This window comes from Portunus trituberculatus, chromosome 40 (assembly GCF_017591435.1).
Source record: "Portunus trituberculatus isolate SZX2019 chromosome 40, ASM1759143v1, whole genome shotgun sequence".
NCBI lineage: Eukaryota > Metazoa > Arthropoda > Malacostraca > Decapoda > Portunidae > Portunus > Portunus trituberculatus.
The window spans coordinates 10,659,784-10,684,334 of record NC_059294.1 but is presented as its reverse complement, the minus strand read 5'-3'; the positions used below and the strand labels follow the sequence as shown (position 1 = coordinate 10,684,334).

At 38.9% G+C, this 24,551-nt stretch overlaps 3 protein-coding genes across 13 annotated transcripts in view; 2 read left to right on the top strand and 1 right to left on the bottom strand.

Moving 5' to 3' along the window:
• Positions 1–1,003: 1,003 nt before the first annotated feature.
• LOC123516092 (basic proline-rich protein-like) lies at positions 1,004–8,498 on the bottom strand. 3 transcript variants are annotated; one of them, XM_045275185.1, is made up of 5 exons: positions 8,299–8,498; positions 7,574–7,650; positions 6,590–6,671; positions 5,733–6,029; positions 1,004–5,096 (listed from the first exon to the last, which is right to left on the bottom strand). In XM_045275185.1, exons 1-5 carry the CDS (start codon positions 8,368–8,370, stop codon positions 3,483–3,485), a joined length of 2,142 nt encoding a protein of 713 aa, XP_045131120.1. In that variant the 5' UTR covers positions 8,371–8,498; the 3' UTR covers positions 1,004–3,482. The 3 variants fall into 3 exon arrangements, with proteins under 3 accessions (XP_045131120.1, XP_045131121.1, XP_045131122.1); XM_045275186.1 differs by having other exon boundaries at positions 5,733–5,999; XM_045275187.1 differs by having other exon boundaries at positions 5,733–5,990.
• A 692-nt stretch (positions 8,499–9,190) lies between these two features.
• On the top strand, positions 9,191–20,447 carry LOC123516094. Of its 2 annotated transcripts, none has more exons than XM_045275189.1 (10): positions 9,191–9,261; positions 11,311–11,361; positions 11,460–11,723; positions 11,862–12,113; positions 12,285–12,419; positions 12,696–12,832; positions 14,216–14,336; positions 14,445–14,801; positions 15,025–16,089; positions 16,271–20,447. In XM_045275189.1, exons 2-10 carry the CDS (start codon positions 11,352–11,354, stop codon positions 16,417–16,419), a joined length of 2,490 nt encoding a protein of 829 aa, XP_045131124.1. In that variant the 5' UTR covers positions 9,191–9,261; positions 11,311–11,351; the 3' UTR covers positions 16,420–20,447. The 2 variants fall into 2 exon arrangements, with proteins under 2 accessions (XP_045131124.1, XP_045131123.1); XM_045275188.1 differs by having other exon boundaries at positions 11,460–11,732.
• A 2,376-nt stretch (positions 20,448–22,823) lies between these two features.
• LOC123516133 overlaps positions 22,824–24,551 on the top strand; it is a 52,604-nt gene continuing 50,876 nt past the window's right edge. For 7 of the 8 annotated variants that reach the window (XR_006678099.1, XR_006678100.1, XM_045275242.1 and 4 more), the window contains exon 1: positions 23,264–23,367. Coding sequence is in view for 5 of the 8 variants with exons in the window: in XM_045275242.1 (XP_045131177.1) it covers positions 23,346–23,367 (22 nt within the window). In the remaining 3 variants the exon portion in view is untranslated. Of the gene's footprint in view, positions 22,966–23,263; positions 23,368–24,551 lie in introns of those variants that run through there. The other variant, XM_045275243.1, reaches the window with a different exon arrangement.

Sequence of the window (24,551 nt, the reverse complement as noted above, 5' to 3'; positions counted from 1 at the left end):
CCATAACATGTCCTCTTACATGTCATAATTCTCTCTCTCATATATATATATATATATATATATATATATATATATATATATATATATATATATATATATATATATATATATGAAAGACCGGCTAGGGATAGCAGAGAATTTTATGTAGTTAGAACAGCGCAGTTTGTTATTCTTTTGGAAAAGGTGCAAAACACTTATTGCATTTAATTTACTAGTTTGTGTACTTGTTCATGTACATATATACACAATTCATATATGTACTTTATTTTTGGGGGGATAGGGTAGGCAGTTTGAGTTGGGAGGCAAGATCTTGGAGATTTTGACTTACCTTGACAGCATCTTAGTCCATAACAAAGATGGATCTTGCCCGGAAGTTCTCTTATGAATTTGGGTGTCCTATGACGTTACAACAATACTGGCACAGGATAGAGATTACATCTTTCCAATCTTTAATGGAGTATAGATGGGATTCTTATAGAGTGGAATTAGGTAGGACATGCACTGATAGCTTCAAATTAAATTATGCTAATTTAAAAATGTGGATAGGCTCTGATTCACAAGTCATGTCATAGGAGAGAAGCTTAGCTGGCAAGTAGCTAGTGCAAATACAATAGAGAGGTGTATTAGAGTGAAGGATTTATGAGAATCATGGATGGTTTAAAGAAATTAGTTTTCACATGTAGTTCACTCATTTGTGCATCTCCAAGTTCCTCACCTATGACTTACATGGTGGTTAATATTCCTTTATGCTAAAAACAGTAGCCTATAGACAAACTGATGCCTTTGGTTTAAGTACTTTCACATGAATGAATGAATGTGTGAAATTGTCAGTGAGACAAGGAGGATTATTTGATTTCAATATTTTTGGATGAAATGTGATTCAAATTTCAACTAAGATTCAGTAATGGGTGAGTGGAGATGAAAAGTGATGATATTGATATGACATATGCAGAAAATATAGCTGATGCTTATGAAAGTGGGCAAAATAAAACTTTACACAGACTCAACATTGAGTTATATGTTATTTGCAGGCATTTTAATGTACATATTCCATTTTAGTAAACTATTTCTGTACAGCACATTTTGACAGAATGGTTCTCCAATTCAGATTTCAAGGTAGCTAAAATTACTCTTAATGAGAAGTATATCAAATTTTCCTATCAAAATGACAGACTTTGACTGTGTCACATTCTTGTCTACTCAAATGCTAGACAGACAAGTGAGAACCGTATACATCAGGATGGATTAAATTTTATTGAGAATCTCAGGAATTATGGAAAAACCACATACCTTCATTGCTATTGGAGCAGAAGAGTTTCCAAAGCCTCTTAGTATCCTATATTCCTTCTCACTCATGCACTGCAGTAACTCAGGCTTGGCAGGAAACTTATCCAATTCAACAAAAGTGGGAATTTCCCTTCCACTGCTTGCCACTGACATTCTTGATCTCTTTGTGATATAAGATTTCTCAAGGTCTGAATTTCAATCTTAGTAATATCCTTGGGTTTTTAAGAGGCATTCTGAATAAGATGGATGTAATTTCCATCCACTTTGTTCACTTCCTTTGCTACCAGCTAAAGATGCACTAGTACTTCCCATATTCACAAAATGCATTCTATATAAAGTGACTATGGAGAGGAAGTTTGCGACAAAATACAACAAAGGAACACACAGTAAGTGGCTGTTATGCTAGTAGCTCAAGAAAAACACAGGCACTAGTTGATGTAAGACAGGTGTGCAACTGTGCATGCAGGTAACCATCAACACACCATCTCAAAGAACCATGCTGGAAATTCAGAACAACCTGCATCACTAGAGACCAACATTCTTTCACACAAACACTAAAGGTTCTGTTCTAGACTGAGGTGAAATAGAAATAAAATTAATGTATTCAATTTGAGGATATACATTGTGGTAAAAATGACAAATTGGTAAATTAATTTGAAATTATTTGATTGAATGGCACATGAATTAACACCATGTCCTCAAAAGAAATGTTTTCAATACAAGATGAGCAGGAGGTTCCCTGTTCTCTTCCCTAATAACACAAGTCACTGAACATTATTGTAGCCTGCTACTTTTTTTTTTGATAGTGAATGGTTGAAGAAATGCTCAAACATACCAAATCTTCACAAAACTACAAATTTTGGCATTTTACAAAAGCATACAACTTAACTATATGTGGAAATGTTAATACATTACCATTTATTTCTATGCTGAATTAAGTGGTGATAAACACTAATCTTGTCTGCAGTTACTCTAATTTTATCAAAGGAACATTTTTATTCATGTTTTAAATTTAAGCTTGTTTTGAAACAGGTTCACCACTGAAATTAGGTTGCAAGTATTTGTGTTTACTACAAATATTTGCATTTACTTTCAAAATATACAATTTACCTTACTTCACATATATATTGACAAATAAACATGTACTGTACATTGTACAGCCACACTAATAGTCCTACCAAGTTGAACTCGGTCCCATAACCTTTCCACAGGACAGACGCAAAGCAATTATGATCCTGCTGAAGCAATCATGACTAGTTGAACAACATAGAAGTTTAAATGACCCAAACATTCAGTTTAAAATTTTATATTTAAAAGATGTATTAAAATTACAGCATTGTCACTTTTCACTTTAAAACTTGAGATTTTTCTCCAGATCTTTTTCACCCTAGTGTAAACATGTTTTTATTAATAATTGCTTTCACTGTCAATGATTTTCCCTTAAGTAGAAATATTAACCTAGTTACAATTATTTAATACATGCAGCAAAAATAATTATATATAAAGTTAAAAATAACATTATCAAACATGTGACTCTTTAGTACAGTTAGCACTGTCCCATACAAGGGGCAGGTGGAGAACATTCAGGAAATAGATGAGAAAGAAGAAATATTGAAATTAAATAAATAAGTCACAATGAAGAAAATACTGCAAATAGTCTTGTGAGGCCATCAAGTCTGGTTTGACAATGATGCCGCTGTGCAGCATCAACAGCTGCTCTCGATCTTAAAACAGATGGTGACAGCATACAATTTCTTAATCAGGATATCTGTTTCACCTTTTAAGAAAAGACAGCACCATAGAGTAACTTTCTGAGCACAGCCTTGTACACTGCAACTTCCTTAAGTCACTTTTATTTCTACATAACTTTCAAAGATCAATATTTATATTGACTTATTTTCAGAATAATAAAACTTGGAAGTCTTGTTATGTCTATATATATATATATATGTTTGTATCAAATGATCAATTGATAATGTCACTCAAACTTCACTCACATGAGTGACTTACTTTTATATACAATTACATAATTGTTTCTTAGTTGATGAAATGATTACAAAGATATCAAATCTAGCACTTATTCAGTACTAATACAGTTTGTGCATTTTTAAATATGGAAAACATAAAACATTCCATATAAAAAGAATGTGTAATAAATTACTTCTTGCAGCCAATATTTACAAGACCAAGATGCCTTAGTGAGGAGCAGAGGGAGGTCCAGAAGGTGGTGGTGGGGGCTGGTAGCTGGGATAACGACTCTGGTCATATCCTGGATACTGTCCTTGGGGTGGACCCTGGCCTGGCGATGGCCTGTACTGTGCATACTGACTTCCGGGGGGAGGAGGGTAACCCTGGCCATAGGCAGGACCTGATGGGTGTTGATAGCCAGGCTGAGCATTGGGTATTGGTGCTCCATACCCAGGATGGCTTCCAGGAGGTGGAGGATAAGAGCCATATGGCTGAGGATAAGGTTGCCCTCCTGGGTACTGACCAGGAGGAGGGTACCCCCCTTGGGAACTTGGTGGGTACTGACTGGGTGGATATGGCTGATGGTACGCCTGGGCTCCTGTGACTGGGTACTGCTGTGAGGTAGGGGGGTAAGGGGTGGGAGCCTGTTGGGGTGGAGGAGGAGCCTGGGTGGGGGGTCCAGGCTGGGAAACAGGTGGTGGTGGAGTGCCAGGATAATTTTGAGAGGTTGGTGGAGTGGATGATGGGACAGATGGTGTGGGTGGGGGGTTGGGTGAGCTGGTCTGCTGTGGTGGCTGCTGGGGTGGCTGTGGCTGGGGCTGAGATGGAGGCTGAGGCTGGGGCTGTGACTGTGGTGGGGGCTGGGGCTGAGGTGGAGGTTGTGGCTGGGGTGGTGGCTGAGCCTGTGGCTGGGGCTGAGGTTGGGATGGGGGCTGAGCCTGTGGTGGAGGCTGTGGCTGTGCCTGGGGTGGTGGCTGGGATTGTGCCTGTGGTGGGGGCTGGGGCTGAGGCTGAGGCTGAGGCTGGGGCTGTGGCTGTGGCTGTGGCTGCTGAGGCTGGGGCTGGGATTGTGGTTGTGGCTGGGGTTGAGTTGGAGGCTGAGGTTGAGGTGGAGGTTGTGGCTGAGATGGAGGTTGTGGTTGGGATGGAGGCTGGGGCTGGGGCTGAGGCTGGGGCTGGGACTGAGGCTGGGGCTGTGGTTGAGGCTGAGGCTGGGGTTGGGGCTGTGGCTGGGATGAAGGGTGGGGTTGAGGCTGTGGTGGGGGTTGGGAAGAAGGATGTGGGGCTGATGGTGGGGGTGGTTGGGGCTGCTGAGGTGTAGGTGGTCGAGAGTGCCCTCCAGTGTACATGGCTGGCGAGACAGAGGGTGCTGTGGAAGTGATCAAGGGAGGCGGTCCTCCAGGGACTGATGATATGGGAGGAGTGGAGGTGGAGTGTGGAGGGGGACCTGACATTGTGGCTGTGGATGACGTTGGAGGACCAGATGAGGGTGGCATTTGGTAGGGCTGAGAAGTTGGTCCACCTCCTGGGTACTGAGATGTTGGAGTGGAGTAAGTGCAAGGAGTTGATGTGGGGACAGGAACTGGAGTGGTGGATGTAAAGGTTGGTGGGGTGCCAGGATACTGCTGTGAAGCCTGGCTGAAGTCTGGTTGACTGACAGGTGGTGGAGGCCCCTGAGCCTGTGAACTCAGAGGTCCTGGGGGACACTGGGGATAACCTGGAGTGGAAGAGGGTGGTGGCGGAGTGCCATATCCTTTAGCGCCTGGTGCTGGAGGTGTGGAGGAGCTGCCTGGGTAAGTCTGTGGTCCAGTTGAAGCTGGAGGATAGCCACTCTGCCCATACTGTAAATATATGTAAAGTCACGATGTGGATGGGAATGATCTTAACCATATAACACCTTACTTTTTAAATAATAACACTGTTTCATAAAAGTAGATAAGCCTTATTCACTCAAGCAAATTCTTAAACTATGTAAGCTGACTGGTATCTGCTTCCTCTGACTCACGCCTTTTACACTTTAGCCAACTTTGTGCCAAACTGACTGGCAACTTCAATGGGTAAATTTGTAATAATCAAATAAGTTAGTGATATAGTATTTGTATCTTGATATATATATATATATATATATATATATATATATATATATATATATATATATATATATATATATATATATATATATATATATATATTCACTAAATAAGAATGATCCACCTTATCTGATGTATGTAAGCCTGCAACCATCTTGCTAAAACTTTTACCAACACAGCACCTGACTCTGTTACCATCATCTGCGCTTGCTGTCAGCCAAGTTTATCTGTATGAAAACCCTTCCAACACTATAATGGGAAAGCTTATTCCATCCTTTTTCTTTTCAGATAAGTTTTTACCTTTAGATTTGGATATTTTTAAAATAGGATTAGTATTCAACAGAAGTATAACACTAGAACGAACTTCTATTACCCATTGGTCCTCACCTGCTGGCCTTGTGGAGGATAAGGCTGTGGGTATGGCCCCTGGGAGTGAGGGATCTGGCCATATGGCATCCTGAAGCCAGGCACTCCAGGGCCTGGTGGTCCACCACTCATGCCTGGTGGTCCCGGTGGTCCTGCAGGTCTGTATGGTGCAGGTTGTTGTCCTGGATATGCACCTGGTGGAGGATGGGGCCCTGGAGCTCCCTGACTTGGGGGACCACCCTGGGAACCCTCCCCACTCTGTCCCTGCTGTCCAGGCATCTGTGGAGGCTGCAATAAATTCATGAGTTTTTCTCTTCCCTGGAATTAAAAAATAACATTAAAGACAGATGCACAAGAACAAGATACTACTATACTTCCTTGTTTTGCAGAATTATAAATTCCACCAAATGCAATTTCCAGTGATGATCAGGTTACTTACTACAAAAGTATGAGATGCAGATAAAGATTTACAAGAGAGAGATCTTGTGGGGTACAAGAGGAGGATGATAATACACTTCAAAACACTCTAGTGCCAGAGGACTGTAGGGTGGCCAGAGTGGCACGATAAGCAGTCATCCCAGCCAGACAGCCTCTTACACTCACCAATCTTTTGGAAGCTGTATCCATGAGTCCAACAGAGCTACCACAATTCATATGGTTGGGGAATATGTGAAAGACTCAATGTTTTTCACTGTAACAGTTTATTAGACAAAGTATAACCAAAGGTGCAGGAGAGGTGAGGTCTAGTTGATTGGGTACTGGTGATACAATTGTTGAAGTTGCCAATTACATTAGACTGGCCTTAACTATACAATTTTCCTACAAAGCCTTGGTCATGGAAACTCCTAAACCTCAAACTATCCAGGAGTGTCTCTTACCGGAAGAAACTGAGCCATGTTTTGCGAGGTGTCTGCCATTGATGCTAAGTACATCAGGTTGCGGTGAAGAGACTGCTGGTACCTGCAAAAATATGTTGTGATGTATTAACCAAAATTACCATGGTATGGCTGGTGATGCTCCTGTAGCAATACATCATCATTTAAAGACACCAGCATCTTCACAACATCCTCTTCTGCTCTCCTCTTTTTCCCTGTGTTACTCAAAAGCAGAGATTTCAGTGCTGGTAAGATGGAAAATATATACTGTAAAGGAAGGAAGCATAAGCTATTTCTTCACCCAAGACCTTCAGAGGTGGCAGTTGGAATGGTACATCACCAGATGACTATTAAACACCATGAGAAGGCAAATTCTAGTGAGATAGAGGTCTCCTTCTAAAAAGAACATTTAACCAAACGTGACTCCCCATGATCTAGCAAATCTTCAGAGCAGGAACATGAAATGCTGTGGGTTCTAGCAGCCATTAGCAAAAGTTATTACCCTATGCAAAAACCTGTCAGAAATAAATAAAATGCCATGTGTTGCAAGTGCAAGAGATACAATAGTGGTGAGAATCCAAATAGAAAAGATAACTACTGATTTCTCTCACGAGTGACAAGCAATTAATCATATCAAACAACAGAATAGACAAGACTCCACGATCTCTCGCATCATGGGACTCTACAATAATAAAATCTACTGCAGGAGAGAACATATTAAGATAAAAAAAATTAATAATGGTCATCTAAGAAAATCCCGGAATTGCAATTTTTTTGCCTTCACCTCACATTGTGAAATGCCAAACTGTGATAAGTGAAAGTCATGTAGAGGGAATCTAACTTTACAAATAATTTTTACCATGGGATTAGTATGACTGGATAAAAAATATTGATAAATTAAATAAAAAAAAAAATTTCAGCAAGATGCAATGAATTGAAACAATTTATGTTTAATACACTTGAAGGCAGGAAAGAATTAACTCTTACTGAAAGCATTCTTGTGGCTTTCCTTGACTCTGGTACTCTGTTATGGTCTTGATCAGTTGTGAGTTCTCATCCAGCAGCTGAAAAGAAAACAACAACTGTCAGTCAAACATTAGACTTAAGGTTATGAATAAACTTTCCATGCATTCTTTTGTGATATAATCATGAAACTATAATAATAAATTAAATTGTTAAGAAATAATATTTCAAATATGAATGAACAACTTCTGATGATGATACTAACAATGATATATCATATACCTAACAAATATAAATTAAAATTGTTCTGTCTGTCTGTTGCACACATACCTCTGAACTCAATGACAATGCAAATGTCCACAATTGTTAAAAGTGATACTTCAAGTCTGGATATTTACCTATCCAATAAAATAAAAGAATAAAAAAAAAAAAAAAAAATGTACTCCTCAGAACAGTTGCTCCCCCATAGGCTGGCTTAGGTTGTGATAAGAGGACCATACATCAATCAGCAGCAACAGCAGATCAGAAGTTAATCAGGGAAGGCAGCTACACTTCACTGGATGTTACTGACTTGAACAAGCTTTGGAAAATATTGTTGGCTCACACACGAAACACACAGGATTCTGTTTCACCCCCTGTTACCCTCATCAGTCTGTTGACAGACATTATCTTGGTGCCCCGGGGACAGGGGCACGCCACAAGCCTGGAAACACTGAACTGTGCCGCTCAGCCTGGGGACCAACACCCACCTTCTGTATCTGTGCCGGGTTAGGAGGCGGTCTCCCCCGCGGGGGAGGCTGGCTCGGGTATGCCATAGTCATGGTGCCCCTGGAGAGAGAGGGCGAGGGGCTACTGCAGGATGGGCTAACGGTGTCCACGGTCTCGGCCGGGCTGGAAGACGCCGCCGGGCTGGCACAACACACTGACGAGCCTAAATACTCTTATTTTGTTGACGGTCTGCAAGTCATTCCTTTCCTCTCATTTCAAACTAATAATTAAAAATTTGTGTGTCTTTATTTTTTTTCTTTCTTTTTTTGGGGGTAATCTTGGATATGTACTATTAGAATAATGTATAAGATATAACATTGTGCACATACATCATAGAGTTAAAAGTTACAGTCAGACATATATCTACTTAAGCATAAAGAAGTTATAGGCTTTGATAGTATATAATTATATGAAATAAATGTCAAAATACAGTATTGACCACTTTACAGATTGTCTTGCTTCACCACGGCGCAGCGGGCGCAGCCTCCGCAACCACTGTCTGGCGGGAAATTTGTTGTTTTACATAAATATATCTTAGAATGCCTTTTTTGTGATAAGCCAAGCTAACTCATGTATTTGATTATTGATTTCCCTTAATTTCGTGGGTTTTAGTGGGCTTTCTGTGTGAAAGTCAGCATTATTGATGTTACAACTTTTAACAACGTGCATGTAGTGGTGTGCTTTGTCTGGGGCTAAAATTATTAATGATGTATGTATGCGTGCGTGCTTTGTAATGGTCACCTTGTGTGAAATTGCCGGTGTCACACAAAATAACTAAGATGCGAAAATACGTACATTCTACTTGCAAATTAACTTGTGAGGTTGTGCCTTGGATGAGCATGCGCAGGACAACTCGCCAGTATTTTCGCAGCTCAGGGATTTCGCACGACTCCGGCGCCTGTCAGGTAAACATCGCCAGACGACCAGACGAGCATGACGTGGTGGTGAGCTTCCCATTCATCCTCTTCTATTATTTCACTTTGCACATAGTCAATACCACGCAGGGCCCTCTTTCATGTAACTGAGGACGGCAAGGTGCACATGAAACGGTGTAGAGTCAGGATGGTAATGTTTAGGTGTTCAATCAATATCAAGTGTTCTTTCACCTTAGCTACCTTGGGCTTAGTGTCTCTCAGAACTCCCAAAGAATGTACGTATGTCTGTATGCCCTAGAGAATGAAGGCCCATCGTCAGTTGTGCTGTGTGAACTGTCTGCGTGTAATACGTTGACGTTTAGGTGTATCCCTTTTTGTCTTGGAGTATACGAAGACCTTCACATTCCTCATCCTTACATATTCAGGAGGGTAATGGTGTAGTATAACTCTGGTGCCTTATTTTTCGAGATTTTCCTTCCAGATCTTCACAAAACTCATTGCATACATAATATAATACTATAATATAAAGTGTCACCAACCTTCAATCCCAGCAAGCTTATGGATTGTGGGGATTTGGGGGTTTTAGGGTGGGGTAAGGCTAAAAGCAAGTATTTTCCAGGGAGTAAGTTATAAAAATTGCCTAAACATGGCAAAAATCTAATCAGAAATAATTAAGATATACCTATATGCACCAGGAAAGCACATTCTTCAATTGATGGTAAAAATGGTAAATAATAGGTAAGACAAGGCACGCCACTTTATTTATATTTCTAGCTCCTGAAATCAGTAGTCTATCCTTAAAAACATAAATATAACCTAGCATTATCTGATTCCGATACTAGCAATAACGATATTGATGTTTTGTAAAGTAAAAATTAAATATCCAATTCTTTAAATTCATCTTTATTGCAGAAAACTTAGAAAATCTTCTAATACTTCAAATTCTTTATTTATCTTATCTTGTCACTAATAAAAAGTAATGTTTTAAGCAAAATATCTGCATTTGATTTTGGAAATGTAAAACTTCAACATGCTCATGTTCTAAAACTAAAATTAACATTTATTATAACTAGTTTGGAGCCAAAAATATCACTGATGCAGATGAGTCCATAACATGGGGAAAGTAATTTATGGATGCGGTGGCATAGTGGATAAGGTGGTGAGCATGGGTTCTACTCATAGGTTTGAATCCTACCACATACCACTTTGAAGCTATGCCATTTATCGAGTGGTTTAAAGTTACCTACATGTCACCAGATACCCAGATTCTAGGTGGTTACACCAAAGATGCACTTGGGTGGTGACATGAGCCCTAGTATGGGTACCACTAAAAATAAAATTGCCTGCGCCACTAATGGGCGGTAGCTGATCAGTGCTTCCCACGTATACTCTTCAAGTATGTATACAGGTGCTATAGGCCATAATATAAAAAAAAAAGTCAAATGATCTATAACCTGATATCATTATTGCAGTAATGCTCACCTGTGCTCCTATTTTATTACCTACTCCACATTATGATCCCAGCTTTTAGATAAGTAATTTCTACTTAATAAAAGTGTGTATTTTTTTTTTTTCCTGTGGCAGTCCTGAAGAAATCATGATTTCATTCACCACTGAAATGAGTGCATGTAAACCACTATCACTATTTCTCCTTTTCTCTATTACAAGCAACTGTTTGTTTGTTTTTTTCCTTGAAATTGCCTTCAAGATCTGCATTCATTATGCTGCCACCAGCATCATGCCTCATGTTTTGGAACACTCAAGAAGTGGTCAATAGGGTTGGCCATATCCAGAATTAACTCAACATTAAACCTGTCCCCCTCACCCCCCAAGACAGGATATACGTACTAGATCAATATTGTATGACCCCGGTTTGATTTCATGCAAAATCTTTTTATTGCTTATTTGTCCTTGTGTCAGATCAGTTTCTCAGTATTTTCATGACATTTCAAGGCAAGACATCGCAATGTCATTGCCTTTATATGTCTTGCAGAATTATCACACTACTCTGCACATTGAGAGCTAAAGTTAAATACATTAATCTTCAGATATCTTTATCATTTTTGTAATTTTTTTGAGAGATATACTTTATTTAAGAATGGTCTGTTTTTCTTTCAGATTTCTGTGCTGCTTTTATAAAAAATAAGTGGTCTTCACACATGAATAAAGGTATGGGACATGCCAACCACCTTGAAATGGAGTTGAAGATATATTCTATTCTATAATTTTTCCTTCCCATGCATGCATATATTGTATCTTTATTGCAGGAAATAGCAACCACTACACCCTTCTTCTTCAAGATGAGGCAGAGACTGATGGAGTGTGCCTAGAGGAAGAGGAAGAGGAAGTAGAAGATGGACTAAATGGTATTGAGGGGGAAGAAGAAGAGGAAGAAGAGGAGGATGAGGAGGAAGAGGAAGATGAGGATGAGCCCATGGAGGACAGTGATGAGGAGGAGATCTTCAGTAGCAGCAAACACCGCTCTCTTCCACACCATGAATGCTCAAACCTCAATGGCCAAAACCACTTGGGTAAAAATGGTTAATATATTAGCGTTGTTTTGTCAGACTACTGCGCAGCTCCTTTTTTCTTACCTATGTAGATCTTGTAACATACATGGAAACTTAATTAAGGAGTGGCTTATGAAAAAAGACCTTCTTCCTATGCAGGAGGACATGGAAATGAGTACCAGCTTTTGAACAACAATGATGCTGACCTCAAGACAGTGCTGGACACTCCTATCACCATCTGGACACCTACTCCCATGTCTCCAGCCCGACGAGCATGTTTCATTGCCTCCATCATGTTTGGGATCCTGGTGGTGGCAACCTTTTTGTGGGTGTTGCCATGTGATGTTCAGCCCTGCGAGGGGGAACTAGCCATGCGGGACACAGAGTGGGCTGTCAGGATTGAAAGAATGGGTAAGTGTTTTTATCATCCTATGCTGAAAATGGTTTGTGTTCCTTTATATTGTATTTCAGTTATTGATATTTCCTTATAGTAATGATTTAAACTCATTCTCAGTTCATGTGGGGCTAGAATAAGGACTTTTTTTCTTTTTAATGAAATCTTTATTCTTATCCTGCTTGTAGTTATTAGCCAGACTCAACTAGTACAAAGGCTCACTGGAGGCCATAATGTGCTGCTCAGCTACCATCCTTCAGTCAATGTATCCAGTTGGGATCCAGACAATTCTTCACTTCTAGAGGAAGAACAAAATCAGTTTGGTGAGCATTATTTCTTACCTCAGGCCAGTATTTGTTAAAGTCATTTATCCATCTCATAAGTAAAATGTTGTTAGTCTAAATTTCTTGTTATCAATTGGAATTATTATTTTTCAAAGTTTGTAATCATCTTTTGAAACAACCATAGCATTCCTATGAAACATTACCTGCAGACATTTTTATTGCTGTCAACATTTTGGAGGAAATTGCTCAAGGACACTTAGTATCATACATTTAGGTAGATCTCCCTTTGCTGAAGATGATTAATCAAACTTTCAGATGCCCAGTTTGAGTGTACAAGTTGTGTCCAAGGAACTACTGGCAGTTGTGGTCTTCTCATGTTGGATGGAAACTTGGGTAGAAAGAATTGGCGTGTTCCAATGAAAGAATGTGCTGTAGGGCTGCAGTGTGATTTGGTGAGTTGTACTACTGAAGTCTAGCACAAAAAGCCAACTGCTGTTTGCTATAAGCTTGATGTGTGAGCACAGCATTGGTGCATATTGCAATCATGGACACAGCACAAACATTACTAATTCTGTGTTTTTGTGTTTGTACAAGTACTCTGGTGAATCACTCATGACAATAACATATTTTTAGAAACAACAAAATTGTATTGAGATGTATATAATATTTGGATTAAGGAAACATATGAGGTATGGTATGTGAGAGGGGGATAACCCTCAAATTTGAGTTATAGGCAGGAACTTACTGTTAAAGGGTGTGATTATCATGTCAGGCAGGGGAAATCCGACCATCCTTATGGTTAAACTAAGGCTTAAAGTGACCTGAATTGGGCCATACTGTGGACCAGACTAACCTTCTCTCCTGTACACAAGAGAGGGACAAACCCCGCGTGTGCTAAGACGTGCATGACCCAATGAAAACATAGCATTTAGCCGTGCCTCAATGCTTGGCTAATCATAGCATGGTGTGACATGTTATTGTTGTCATTCTCTCACCACGTGTGACACATCACTACCATACTAGCCTCTGCCTTCACCACGCACACTAATTTTCCTGATTTTCAGCACTTTCCTTGTTTATAAAAACATGTCTTCATCCAGCAATGAATGTGCTGACTCCCCTGCCCCTGTGGTGCCTCAACCTGACGCTGATGTAGATATTTGGCATGCTGAGCACCAGCAAAAGAGGAAAGAAGACTACTAGATAGTGCCTGTCATCAAGAGTCACAGTATATTCCATCACCACTGTGACCACCACCAACCTTGTTCATGGGTGGAAGGATGGGGAATAAATCCCTAGTCAACCCTTATTATTGGGTTGGATTGGGATTTATTGGGTTGGTAAATCTGCTAAGGGTCAGTAGCATAAAGGCATTGTTCCTAATAATGAGCTTAAATGTCTCAAACCAATATTAAGGATGAAAGTGAACCCTAACACATAATTTTTTAACATAATACCTCTTATGCCATACACTCTTTATAAAAATGCTGAGTAGGAGTGAATAAAATTTGCAGCCATAACTAAAAATAAAAGAAGGAATTATTAAAAACCACATGGCATGGCATCCTTTGATACATAATAGTAATATCTTTTGACCATTTTCATGTAATCATAATAGTATTCAGTGATAAACTTTAAACACTATCTCAAAAGTAGGGTCATGTGGGTTGTCTCTCTCTCACATATCATGCCTCATATTTGTAACAAAAATGGAAATTTTAACATGCTTACATGGCAGGTGACATCATATTTGATGCAAAACATCCAGTTCCTGATATGTTTGTATAAGATAAAAAGTGAACCACATGAATATGGCTGTTACCTTCCTTTTTCAGCTTGACGTTAGTGGAGATGGTGTACCGGATTGCATTGTTCGAGGCAGCAACACAATGCTCTTTGTGATTGAGGTGCGCTATGGCAACATCTTATGGTATGCCCACTTACACAAGCCAAGTGGTAAGTACCAAACTAATCATCAGCATCATGATGAATGAGGCTGAATAATGCATGGTTCCAGCAGCATTGAAGGACTAGAATTAATATACAATATCTTTTCCTTTTCAGATTCTAGTCATTCCTCTCAACTTTCAACTGCGGCACCACAACTATCAGTTAAATTACACAGTCCAGGCCCAGCTGTTCTCATACCCGATGTTAATGGGGATGGATATGAAGAGTTATTGTTCCCTGGCAGACTTGCTCCTGAACAAGCAGAGTCCCCTAGCCAAGAGTACAGCAGCTCTGAAACCCAGATGCCTGAGACAGATCTGTCACCTTACTCAAATCATTTGGTTTTAGTCTGTGGACAGTCAGGTAGCATTCTTGGCTCTCCTTTTGTGTTGAAGCAGTGCCAAAGGATTCTCTCCACTGTGGTGAATGGCAAAGATTTATCATATACCTGTCTAACATTTGGAAATATAGGTGAGTGTTATCAATGATATACTCCCTCAATTATAGTAAATTCTCTCTCTCTCTCTCTCTCTCTCTCTCTCTCTCTCTCTCTCTCTCTCTCTCTCTCTCTCTCTCTCTCTCTCTCTCTCCCATATGTAAAAAGTGGCAAGTAATTCCATTTGTGTGAAAATGGTTGTAGATGAAAAAATTTGTATCAAAAGAGGTGAAACCAATCTTGTATTTCATATTTCAGAGGAAGAAGACACAATATCCATCAAAGTTCTGCTACATCAAATTTTGGGTGACACTTCCCCTTCGGAGGAGCCTGAGACTTTTCATAAGTTGAAACAGATAAACAATCAGCATGTCTTATCCAGCAACAAACAAAATTTGTGTGAAGTGTTTGTATCTAATAATGGTGTTTGCCCTCAGTGTCAGTCCAAGGTTAAACTGAAAACTGGTGATGGAGAGGTTCTTTGGGAAAAAGACTACGAACACAGTACTATAGTGTCCTGGGCACCTCTTCTCTCCGATGGGAAATGCCATGGAGCAATATTGAAGGTATGGGAGTGGAGGCACATCGCTACTACCGTCAAGACTGCTAAGCCGCCACCTTCCTTGAACCGGAGGACCACGCGCAGCAGCCTGGTTAGTGAAGAAATGGAAAACTTTGAAACTGAGCCTACATATGTTGAAAAAGAAAGTGAAGATGAATTTCATCTGAAAATTTCTTTAGAAGAAAACAACACTTCAGACTCCCATGAGAAATTAGAAATGCCCGGTGAAGTCTTCCTGAAGGGTTCTCAGAAAGTGAGTCAAGAATATCTATTTAAAACTGAAGGAAGGGACAACCATGCTGATTTGCAGCCTCCAACAACACTAGAAAGTCCAAGAGCTAGAAGAGACTTCCTTCATAAGCTTCCTGAGCAATATCATGGACATTCAGTCCACAGACATCACAAGCAAAATTCCGCCAATCATGAGAATCATAGCCAACACACACTACACTTTGCCTCTACTGAGGAACATCTCCCATCAGATGATATGCGTGATCAAGAGAATCTCTATTCTTCTAAAAAAGCATCAACAACTGCATCAGTGCCAAGTTCCTTCCCATCAAGTATGAGACCAATGCATCCCACTTTGCTTGCACCATCAGGCTATCAGCTACAACAGATACATGAGCGATTAGCACTATTGAGAAGTAATGGCACAGTTTGGCATGAAGAGACTCTAACCAGTCTTGGTTTGGGAATCATTCGACTCTGCAGAAGTGAAAACTTGTGCTTACCCTCCATAAAATCCCACAGCAAATCAGGTATGTCATTGATTGAATGTTATTTACTTTTGTTTTTTGATGTTAAGGTTTTATATGTTATGTTTCAAGGTCATCTTTGCTAGATTTTTTTTTTTCTTTTTTCAATTAAAATTCTGATTTGTGTTCCATACTGAAGTTCATCCTTCCAATTCTCCTTTCATGTATCTTTCTTATGCAACAGTTGCTGTCTCTACTGGAGTGAAGGAGAGAATCTGGCAGCTAGTGTCCAGCAGTACAACATTTGATAACTCTGCTGTCAACAGAGACCAGCACCATGCTTCTCCATGGACACTAACATCCATCGTAAGGAAAATAATTGTTTTAGTATAGTTTGTATCATTTGGACACTTGCACTAAAGTTCATTTGAAATTGTAGATACAGGATATTGTTACAGGCTAATGGAAATCAAAGACTGCCTCTGTTTTCAATAAAACTTTGTTATTTTGTAGTTTCTTGTACAAATTAAGGAGATATTCACTACATGCTTAAATGAAGCTCATACATAAAGATTATATTAGTAACACATGTATAGTATGGCTGTTTTGGGGAGATTAATTCCATAACTTGCTTCATGCTTTTGTGAAATAATATTACAAGGCTATTGTACTTGTATATTTTTTGCTAATTATTCAAAGTGAAGCCTTTCAAGTTTATAGATGTACATGGGACATTGAACTGTCGACGCTGTAGAAAAAACAAGTTTCCCACCAATTACTGGTTTTTGATCGCTTGAGCCTTTAATTTTTTATCCATAGCTAATGCTTCTCTTTAGAGATGTGATACAGCAACCTATTTAAGTGTTTTATCAAAAATATATGATTAATAACCAAAATGTCATACTTCTAACATGATCCCTATACAGTACAATGCTACCCTCCACCCATCAATCATAATATCAAAGTACGTGTTTTATTGACTTGAAACTGTCCAAAGAATATCATATCTTCTTAGTTAGGGATTTTACTCTAACACACACACACACACACACACACACCCAGGCCCTGTAAAATTACAACTAGGTGAATACAAACACACACACACACACACACACACACACACACACACACACACACACACACACACACACACACACATTATATATAGTGACATAATAACGATTTCATGTAGTGTGCTACTGTTTTCTGGCAGGCTGTCTTTATTAGGATTTTGATTAGAATTTATCAATATGCTTTGAAGTGCTGCCTAACAGTCTTATACCTCTGTAGTTGCTGTATACGTATATTTACATGCTACTTGCTTTAGAAGACCACCTAACATGTGCCAGCAACCGACTCCTGCAGTATTGAATTGCTTTTCTCCACGCTGGCTTACATATCATCAGTACATGTAGTCCACCACAGATGCATTTCCAAAGATTAATATTGCATTTCACCTCACTTCTGCATTGTTTCTCTCTCTCTCTCTCTCTCTCTCTCTCTCTCTCTCTCTCTCTCTCTCTCTCTCTCTCTCTCTCTCTCTCTCTCTCTCTCTCTCTCTCTCTTTGCATTATTTTCTTGAACCATATCTTTAAAGTAATCAATCCATATTTTTTTTCTTATGTAAAAGAAAAGTTCTTATATCTTTGAAATTAGCACAATGCAGCTTACAAAAAGATATATTTATATATTTATTTTTATTTATTTTATTTGTTTATTTATTCATTTACTTAATTTTTCATTATTTTTAATCCTTCTTTTACCTTCATTGATAGTTCTGGGAAAGGCATTAAGACTGTAGCAAACCTTTGTAACTACATTGAGTCTAAGGCTGTTTGTATCTATTATCATTAATGTATTTACTATTAATTTTTATTTTCCTCTAGACAGTTTCTGTCCTTTTTATTGTTTTAGGGGAGTGATGAAGCTTGTGGTTTAGAGTGTATATAATAAGAGAATACCTTGGTCAAATATAGATTAAGCCATGCCAGAAGTTGGTGTGAAAGCAGGATGCTATTCACTGGTAGCTTGGAATTAGAGCCCAAGTTACTTTTATAACCTCATTGGTCAGTTAGCATAGACATTGACCTCTCATACTACATAGGTACATGGTTTATTTTCCATCCCTGTATCTACCTTATTTTGTGAACTACTACTTGATTTATTAATTATTGGACAGAAGAATGATAGTAGATTACAAATGTTAAATCAAGTGTAAAAAGATAAAATGATGGAAGTTGAAGTCGTGGGTCGACATATTCTCTCTCTCTCTCTCTCTCTCTCTCTCTCTCTCTCTCTCTCTCTCTCTCTCTCTCTCTCTCTCTCTCTCTCTCTCTCTCTCTCTCTCTCTCTTCAGCTCATCATCTTTGTTATTGTTTGTCAATTTATCTCTGAACACATTTGTGACACGTACTATTATTCTTCTATCCAGTGATAAAGAAACCAAGTAAATATTACATTAAATAACAGCAAACTAAGAGAATTAAAACCTATTTTGTGGTGAGATGGGCACATCTACATTCATTATGTGAGAGGTTCACTGAGCCCACAGCTACAAGATTATACTCGTAAAAGCAACTTAGGCTTCTGTTGCAAGCTATGAGGGAATTGACTCTAGTCATAGATAAAATATCCACAAGTTTGTTTTTATATATGTATATAACTTTGGATACAGTGAGTATTCTCTGCATATAGATGTAAAGCTTGGTATGAACTGTACAGGTGAATGGACTTATGGTTGTTCAAAGGTTGAGTTTTGAACCTAGAAATGTGCATTTATATGTTTGTTTGGATGAAAGGGCTTGAGTTTTGGAACAAATAAGTTTTGTAACAAGTGATATCATTACTGATATGATTTGCAATAATTATAATGTGCCTCTGAAAACCTCCTCCACATCTCACTTGGGATCCTCAGGTGCTTGTAGCGCCTCATGGATGCTGTCATTTGATAGTTTTCAGATTTGCTCAATGAACTAATTACAGTATCTTTGCAGTGTCACTAATTGTCCAACATTGACTTCATCATGTGACAATTATTCGTTTTCTTCTGCTATATCATGTCTTGTCTGACCTGTTGAATCCATTTTTTCATTCACACTTGGTTTATCAGGTAATGTGAATTTACTGCTTCCATTCTCAAACAAACATATGCATCAGCAAAGTACCAAATGTTCGTTGCTGAATTTGGGTGTGGCCACAGGGGAGGGGAAGAATAGGGTATTCATATTCTGGTTTTTAATTATCCATCTACCTCATGTAATTAAGATACATACAACTAAGACAGCTTTTTGCACATTCTTTACCTACGTAAAAAGATTTGCATTACTGAACAGTATTTGGCAGTAATGTGTTAAGCAACAAAATCACAACACAGACATGATACAAAGTAACACATTGAGCATGAGTTGCAGTATGGAAAGTTAAACCTCCTCTAGGTCTTCCCCTTCACCCCACTGTTTCCCTTTTGCTAAGTATCTGGCCACAACAATTAGATTATGACAATGGTCATGCACCCAAGACTTTTCAGGTCTTAGTAGGTGTAAGGACTTAAATCTCTGCTTTGAAGAACTGGAGACAAGTCATCTAGGTGCCAATGAATGCATTTAATATGTGTGGCCTCATGTATGTGCTTTGTGTATTCTATGTCTGTCTAATTATGACATGGAATTTTCAAGTCACTCTACTGTTTCCTTTGTACCGGTGCTTCTGTGTTATCTCGTCCTGAAGCAGTGTACTGTTGTTTACCACGTCTGCACTTATTTGCTGGTGGAAGCTCCACTTTTAATAATTGTGGGCAGGAATTGCCCTTGAATTGCTTAAATATATTTTTCTAACTGGATCTCTTAGTAAGTATGACATAGATTTGTTGTGTATGGAGCTGCTTGACCAAAATTATATTAATTCAGTACATTCTTTTATTAGAAAGCAAATGGGGATTTCTGCAAAACCATTTTGGTTTTGTTGTCATCAAGACAAAATTGTACTTTTATATGATATGTACATGTATTTGCAATGTAGTATAATTATTGCATGCAAGGCTCTGGTTGTGTGAAGATGCACAAACTGTAAGGTCACTTGTTCATGACAAATGCAATCAAATAAATGTTTACATTTTCTTGTAAACCAGAAACTTGTATACAATATTACAAAATAAATAGTCACAGTAAATGTGTTAACTTATTAAGTATAGTCAGTATTATTTTTCTAAGAATTGTTTTATCTTGTAGAAACACATTCATTTAATAAGAAGTATGTTAAGTGCTCTCTGCATTAAAATATACTAGTCTAGAAAAATAAATCCAATATGTGATATAATTTCGGGTTTGTAGCCACAATGGAAACAAGTTCATTGAATGCAATAACTGGCTGTTGTGGCATTAAATGCATTTTTATTGTCCAGATTATAAATTAAAAAAGCTTAATAGTTGTTTATTTGAAACCTTGTGAATATTCTTGTGAATTATATTTCTAGTTACTGGCATGAAAATTAAGTCCAGCCATATTACTCTCTCCTTATTAAATATTCTTGGACTTTGGTTTCTCACTTGACACTGGCCTTCCCTTTTTCCAAATTGTTTCTGGTTAATTAAAGAACTACAGAAAGCTACATTTGACTATATCCAACACTCCATGGCTCATTTAAGTCTTGCTAAGAATATTAAACATGCTTTACACACTGTTATGACCACAAGACTGCTCCTCTTAAATAATTGATTCAATTGGACTAGCTTTCCCCAAACTGACACCTCAACAGTTTAGTGCAGGCCTCAAAATGTCAGCTTACAGGGGCTTTTCCCTGCTTGTAGCAATCAACTCTCTTTCTATTATTCATTAATGACCTTCTTAACCAAACTTCTTGCCCTATCCACTCCTACGCTGACGATACCACCTTACATCTTTCCACGTCCTATCAGAGATGCCCAACCCTTCAGGAAGTCAACAGATCACACGGGGACGCCACAGAACGCCTGACTTCCGATCTTTCTAAGATTTCCGATTGGGGCAGAGAAAATCTAGTAGTTTTCAATGCCTCAAAAACTCAATTCCTCCATCTATCAACTCGACACAACCTTCCAGACAACTATCCCCTCTTCTTCAATGACACTCAACTGTCTCCCTCTTCCACACTGAATATCCTTGGTCTGTCCTTTACTCGTAATCTTAACTGGAAACTTCATATCTCATCTCTTGCTAAAACAGCTTCTATGAAGTTAGGTGTTCTGAGACGTCTCCGCCAGTTTTTCTCACCATTACAACTGTTTACTCTGTATAAGGGCCTTATCCGCCCGTGTATGGAGTACTCTTCGCATGTTTGGGGGATCCAGTCACACAGTTTTACTAGATAGGGTGGAATCGAAAGCTTTTTGTCTCATCAACTCCCCTCCTTTGACTAACTGTCTTCAGCCTCTTTCTCACCGCCGAAATGTTGCATCTCTTTCTATCTTTTATCGCTATTTTCATGCTAACTGTTGTACTGATCTTGCTAACTGCATGCCTCCCCTCCTCCTGTGGTGGCTGCACAAGGCTTTCTTCTTCCTCTCATCCCTTTTCTGTCCAACTCTTTAACGTAAGAGTTAACCAGTACTCAATCATTCATCCCTTTCACTGGTAAACTCTGGAACTCCCTCCCTGCATCTGTATTTCCGACTTCCTACGACTTGTCTTCTTTTAAGAGGGAGGTATTGAGGCATTTGCTCCAGAATTTTGGCTGACGCTTTTGCACTTTTTGGAGAGCCAGCACTCAAGTTGGCCGTTTTCTTTAATCCTTTCTTTTTTTTTTTTTTTGCCCTTGGCTGGCCTTCTTCCCTATGTAAAAAAAATAATAATAAAAAAAAAAAAAAAAAAAATATATATATATATATATATATATATATATATATATATATATATATATATATATATATATATATATATATATATATATATATATATATATATATATATATATGCTTGCAACCCAGGCTTTGCCTCTATTCATGGCTGCCACTTTGTCAGTATCCCTGAGCTATGTAACTCAATGCAGAGTACAAACAAATATATAACACTGAGGTCACCATCCTGTTTTACCCACCAACAGTGAAGGAAATACTAGCACTTTCACACACCATCACCTTGCTGGGAAAAAACTGCCAGCTACATTATAGGGTGAGACAATTACATTACAATATACTACATATAATGAGTAATTATGAGGTGTACAATATGAGCTAGCATCCTCACACCCACGCTGCTTTCTATTTCCTTTGTATTTTGCTGCTATTTGAACCAATACATTATACATAACTATAGTCCTTCCAGAGTATACTGCTTGGAACATTTCTAGCTCCAAACTGCTTCCCTTACATGGTCTCTCCTCCTCGCATTCTTGTTTTCCGTTATATCATCATTGTGTTTCCTTTAGATATTACTCTAAAAACCCTTTACCTCTTCCTTCACCTTCTTTCATCCTCTCATTCACTCTATGTATGCTCACCTTTCTCTTTGATGTTTTTGCCTTTTGCTTACTATAGTACTCTCATATCTATTTACCTCTGCCATTATTTTCCTTAATTTCTCCTCTTGTCTTCTCACCTTGTTTATACATTTCCTTTTTTATAAGCATATATACATTAACTTTTTGTTTAAAGTACAAGTCTTTCTACAATTCCCTCTCCTCATCACTTGATGCATTTCTTTTCCTATTCAATATCTTCCTTTTTCATTTAATTCCACATTGCATGACTTATCCATACAGGTTTCGAGTTTTCACCATTTTTTCCTCTCTCCCCACGTTAGTGTGGCATGCTGCAGGAACTTGGCTGCAAGGAGAAGGGGTGTTGTTGCCACCGTGCCACCTTCCGAGGCTCCGAGTGCCGGGAGAAATAGTAAGACAGAGTCCCTTTCTGGTGGTGTGGATCTCAACACTTTACACCACATCACTGCGCCTATTCCAGAATACATGTGAGTATACCAAACTTTGAATTGTTGGATGTTTTCAGTCTTGGGCTCTGTTACATTGTAATTTTTGTTAGTGAAATGGTGCCTCAGTTCTCTGGGGTGACTCATTCACAGAGACTTGCTATCTTTATGGAGGCGTGTGTTGTATCCCTACAATAATATCGGGTATAACATTAACAAAAGTTTAGGAAAAACTATTTTATCAGTTTAGAAAACGGAGATTTAAGAAGAAGAAAACGGATGCAGAATGCCATGCACTAAACTTGTTGACCACGCCACGACTTAGTCATTCAGTCACCTGCCAGCTATCACGGAGGGCGAACGTACCTGTCCATCCATCTGTGCTTGGAACTTTCGATTTACACTCTTGTGGATGCATCACCATGAAGCCTCTGTTGATATTAGGTAAGCTAGCATACACAGATTAGTTACCAAACGTACTTGTGCTATTTACCATTCCCTAGTGAAAATGTAAGAGTTTCTCAGAATCTTCATTATTGACGGGAGACGCTGCTCAGGCAGTGACCAGCCAATGTCTAGGAGACTCGGAATGACTCACTGCACGCACCAAACGTAGACGTATTACACACACACACACACACACACACACACACACACACACACACACACATATCTGAAGCCTAAGTAAGTAAAAATATGAGTCTGAAAGCTTTCATAACAGCGTTTGTTAGTTCTATCATGTGCCCGTGTGAGCACCATCTTGTGGGTCCTTTTGTATCAGACATGTGTCTTGATTTCATGTCCCCACTGATCGTGCCAACTGCATGGTGTCCCAAATTGATCAACCAGAACCTTACCATTACAGTATTGTATAGAAAACTGCTTGTTACAGATGTTTCGAATAGGCTTTCAAGAATACCCCGTGTTGCGAAGTGTGCGGTGAGGCCTGTCTGCTTGTGAGAACTGAGAAGTGAGAATCTCTGGGATAGACGATGCTTGAGACAAAGCTCCAAGAATTGCCATTCCAACACAAATTGTGAATTTGACCTTCAGTTATAGAAATGAAATCGTGTATTTTGTACTGGTAACACCAATTCTTATTCAGCTTCCGTATACGTATGTGGGTACTCAGTGACATCGTTGACGAGCGATACGGTATGATGAACACACAAGTATCAGCTTGATAAACACTCAATATTACCAAGTCTATAGAAGCTTTTGTAGGTCTTGGATGTAACGTCAACACTCATAATCAAGTTGAGAGCATCGCCTCTAAGTTTAGTTAATCATTTTGATGTGTGTCAGGGGAAAAAATCGGCTAAGAAAATTACCAGAAATATTTTTGCTTAATTGACAAAACTAATCTCAACATTGTCTGAGATACCATGACGCTGGAAGCCATCAGCATTCTCAGTTTCATTTAAAATGAGCGTGACGAAACAACAAACATATAGATAAATAGGTAAATTACTAATATTACCACCACCCCTACCACCACCACCACCACCACCACCACTACTATTACTACTACTACTACTACTACTACTACTACTACTACTACTACTACTACTACTACTACTACTACTACTACTACTACTACTACTACTACTACTACTACTACTACTACT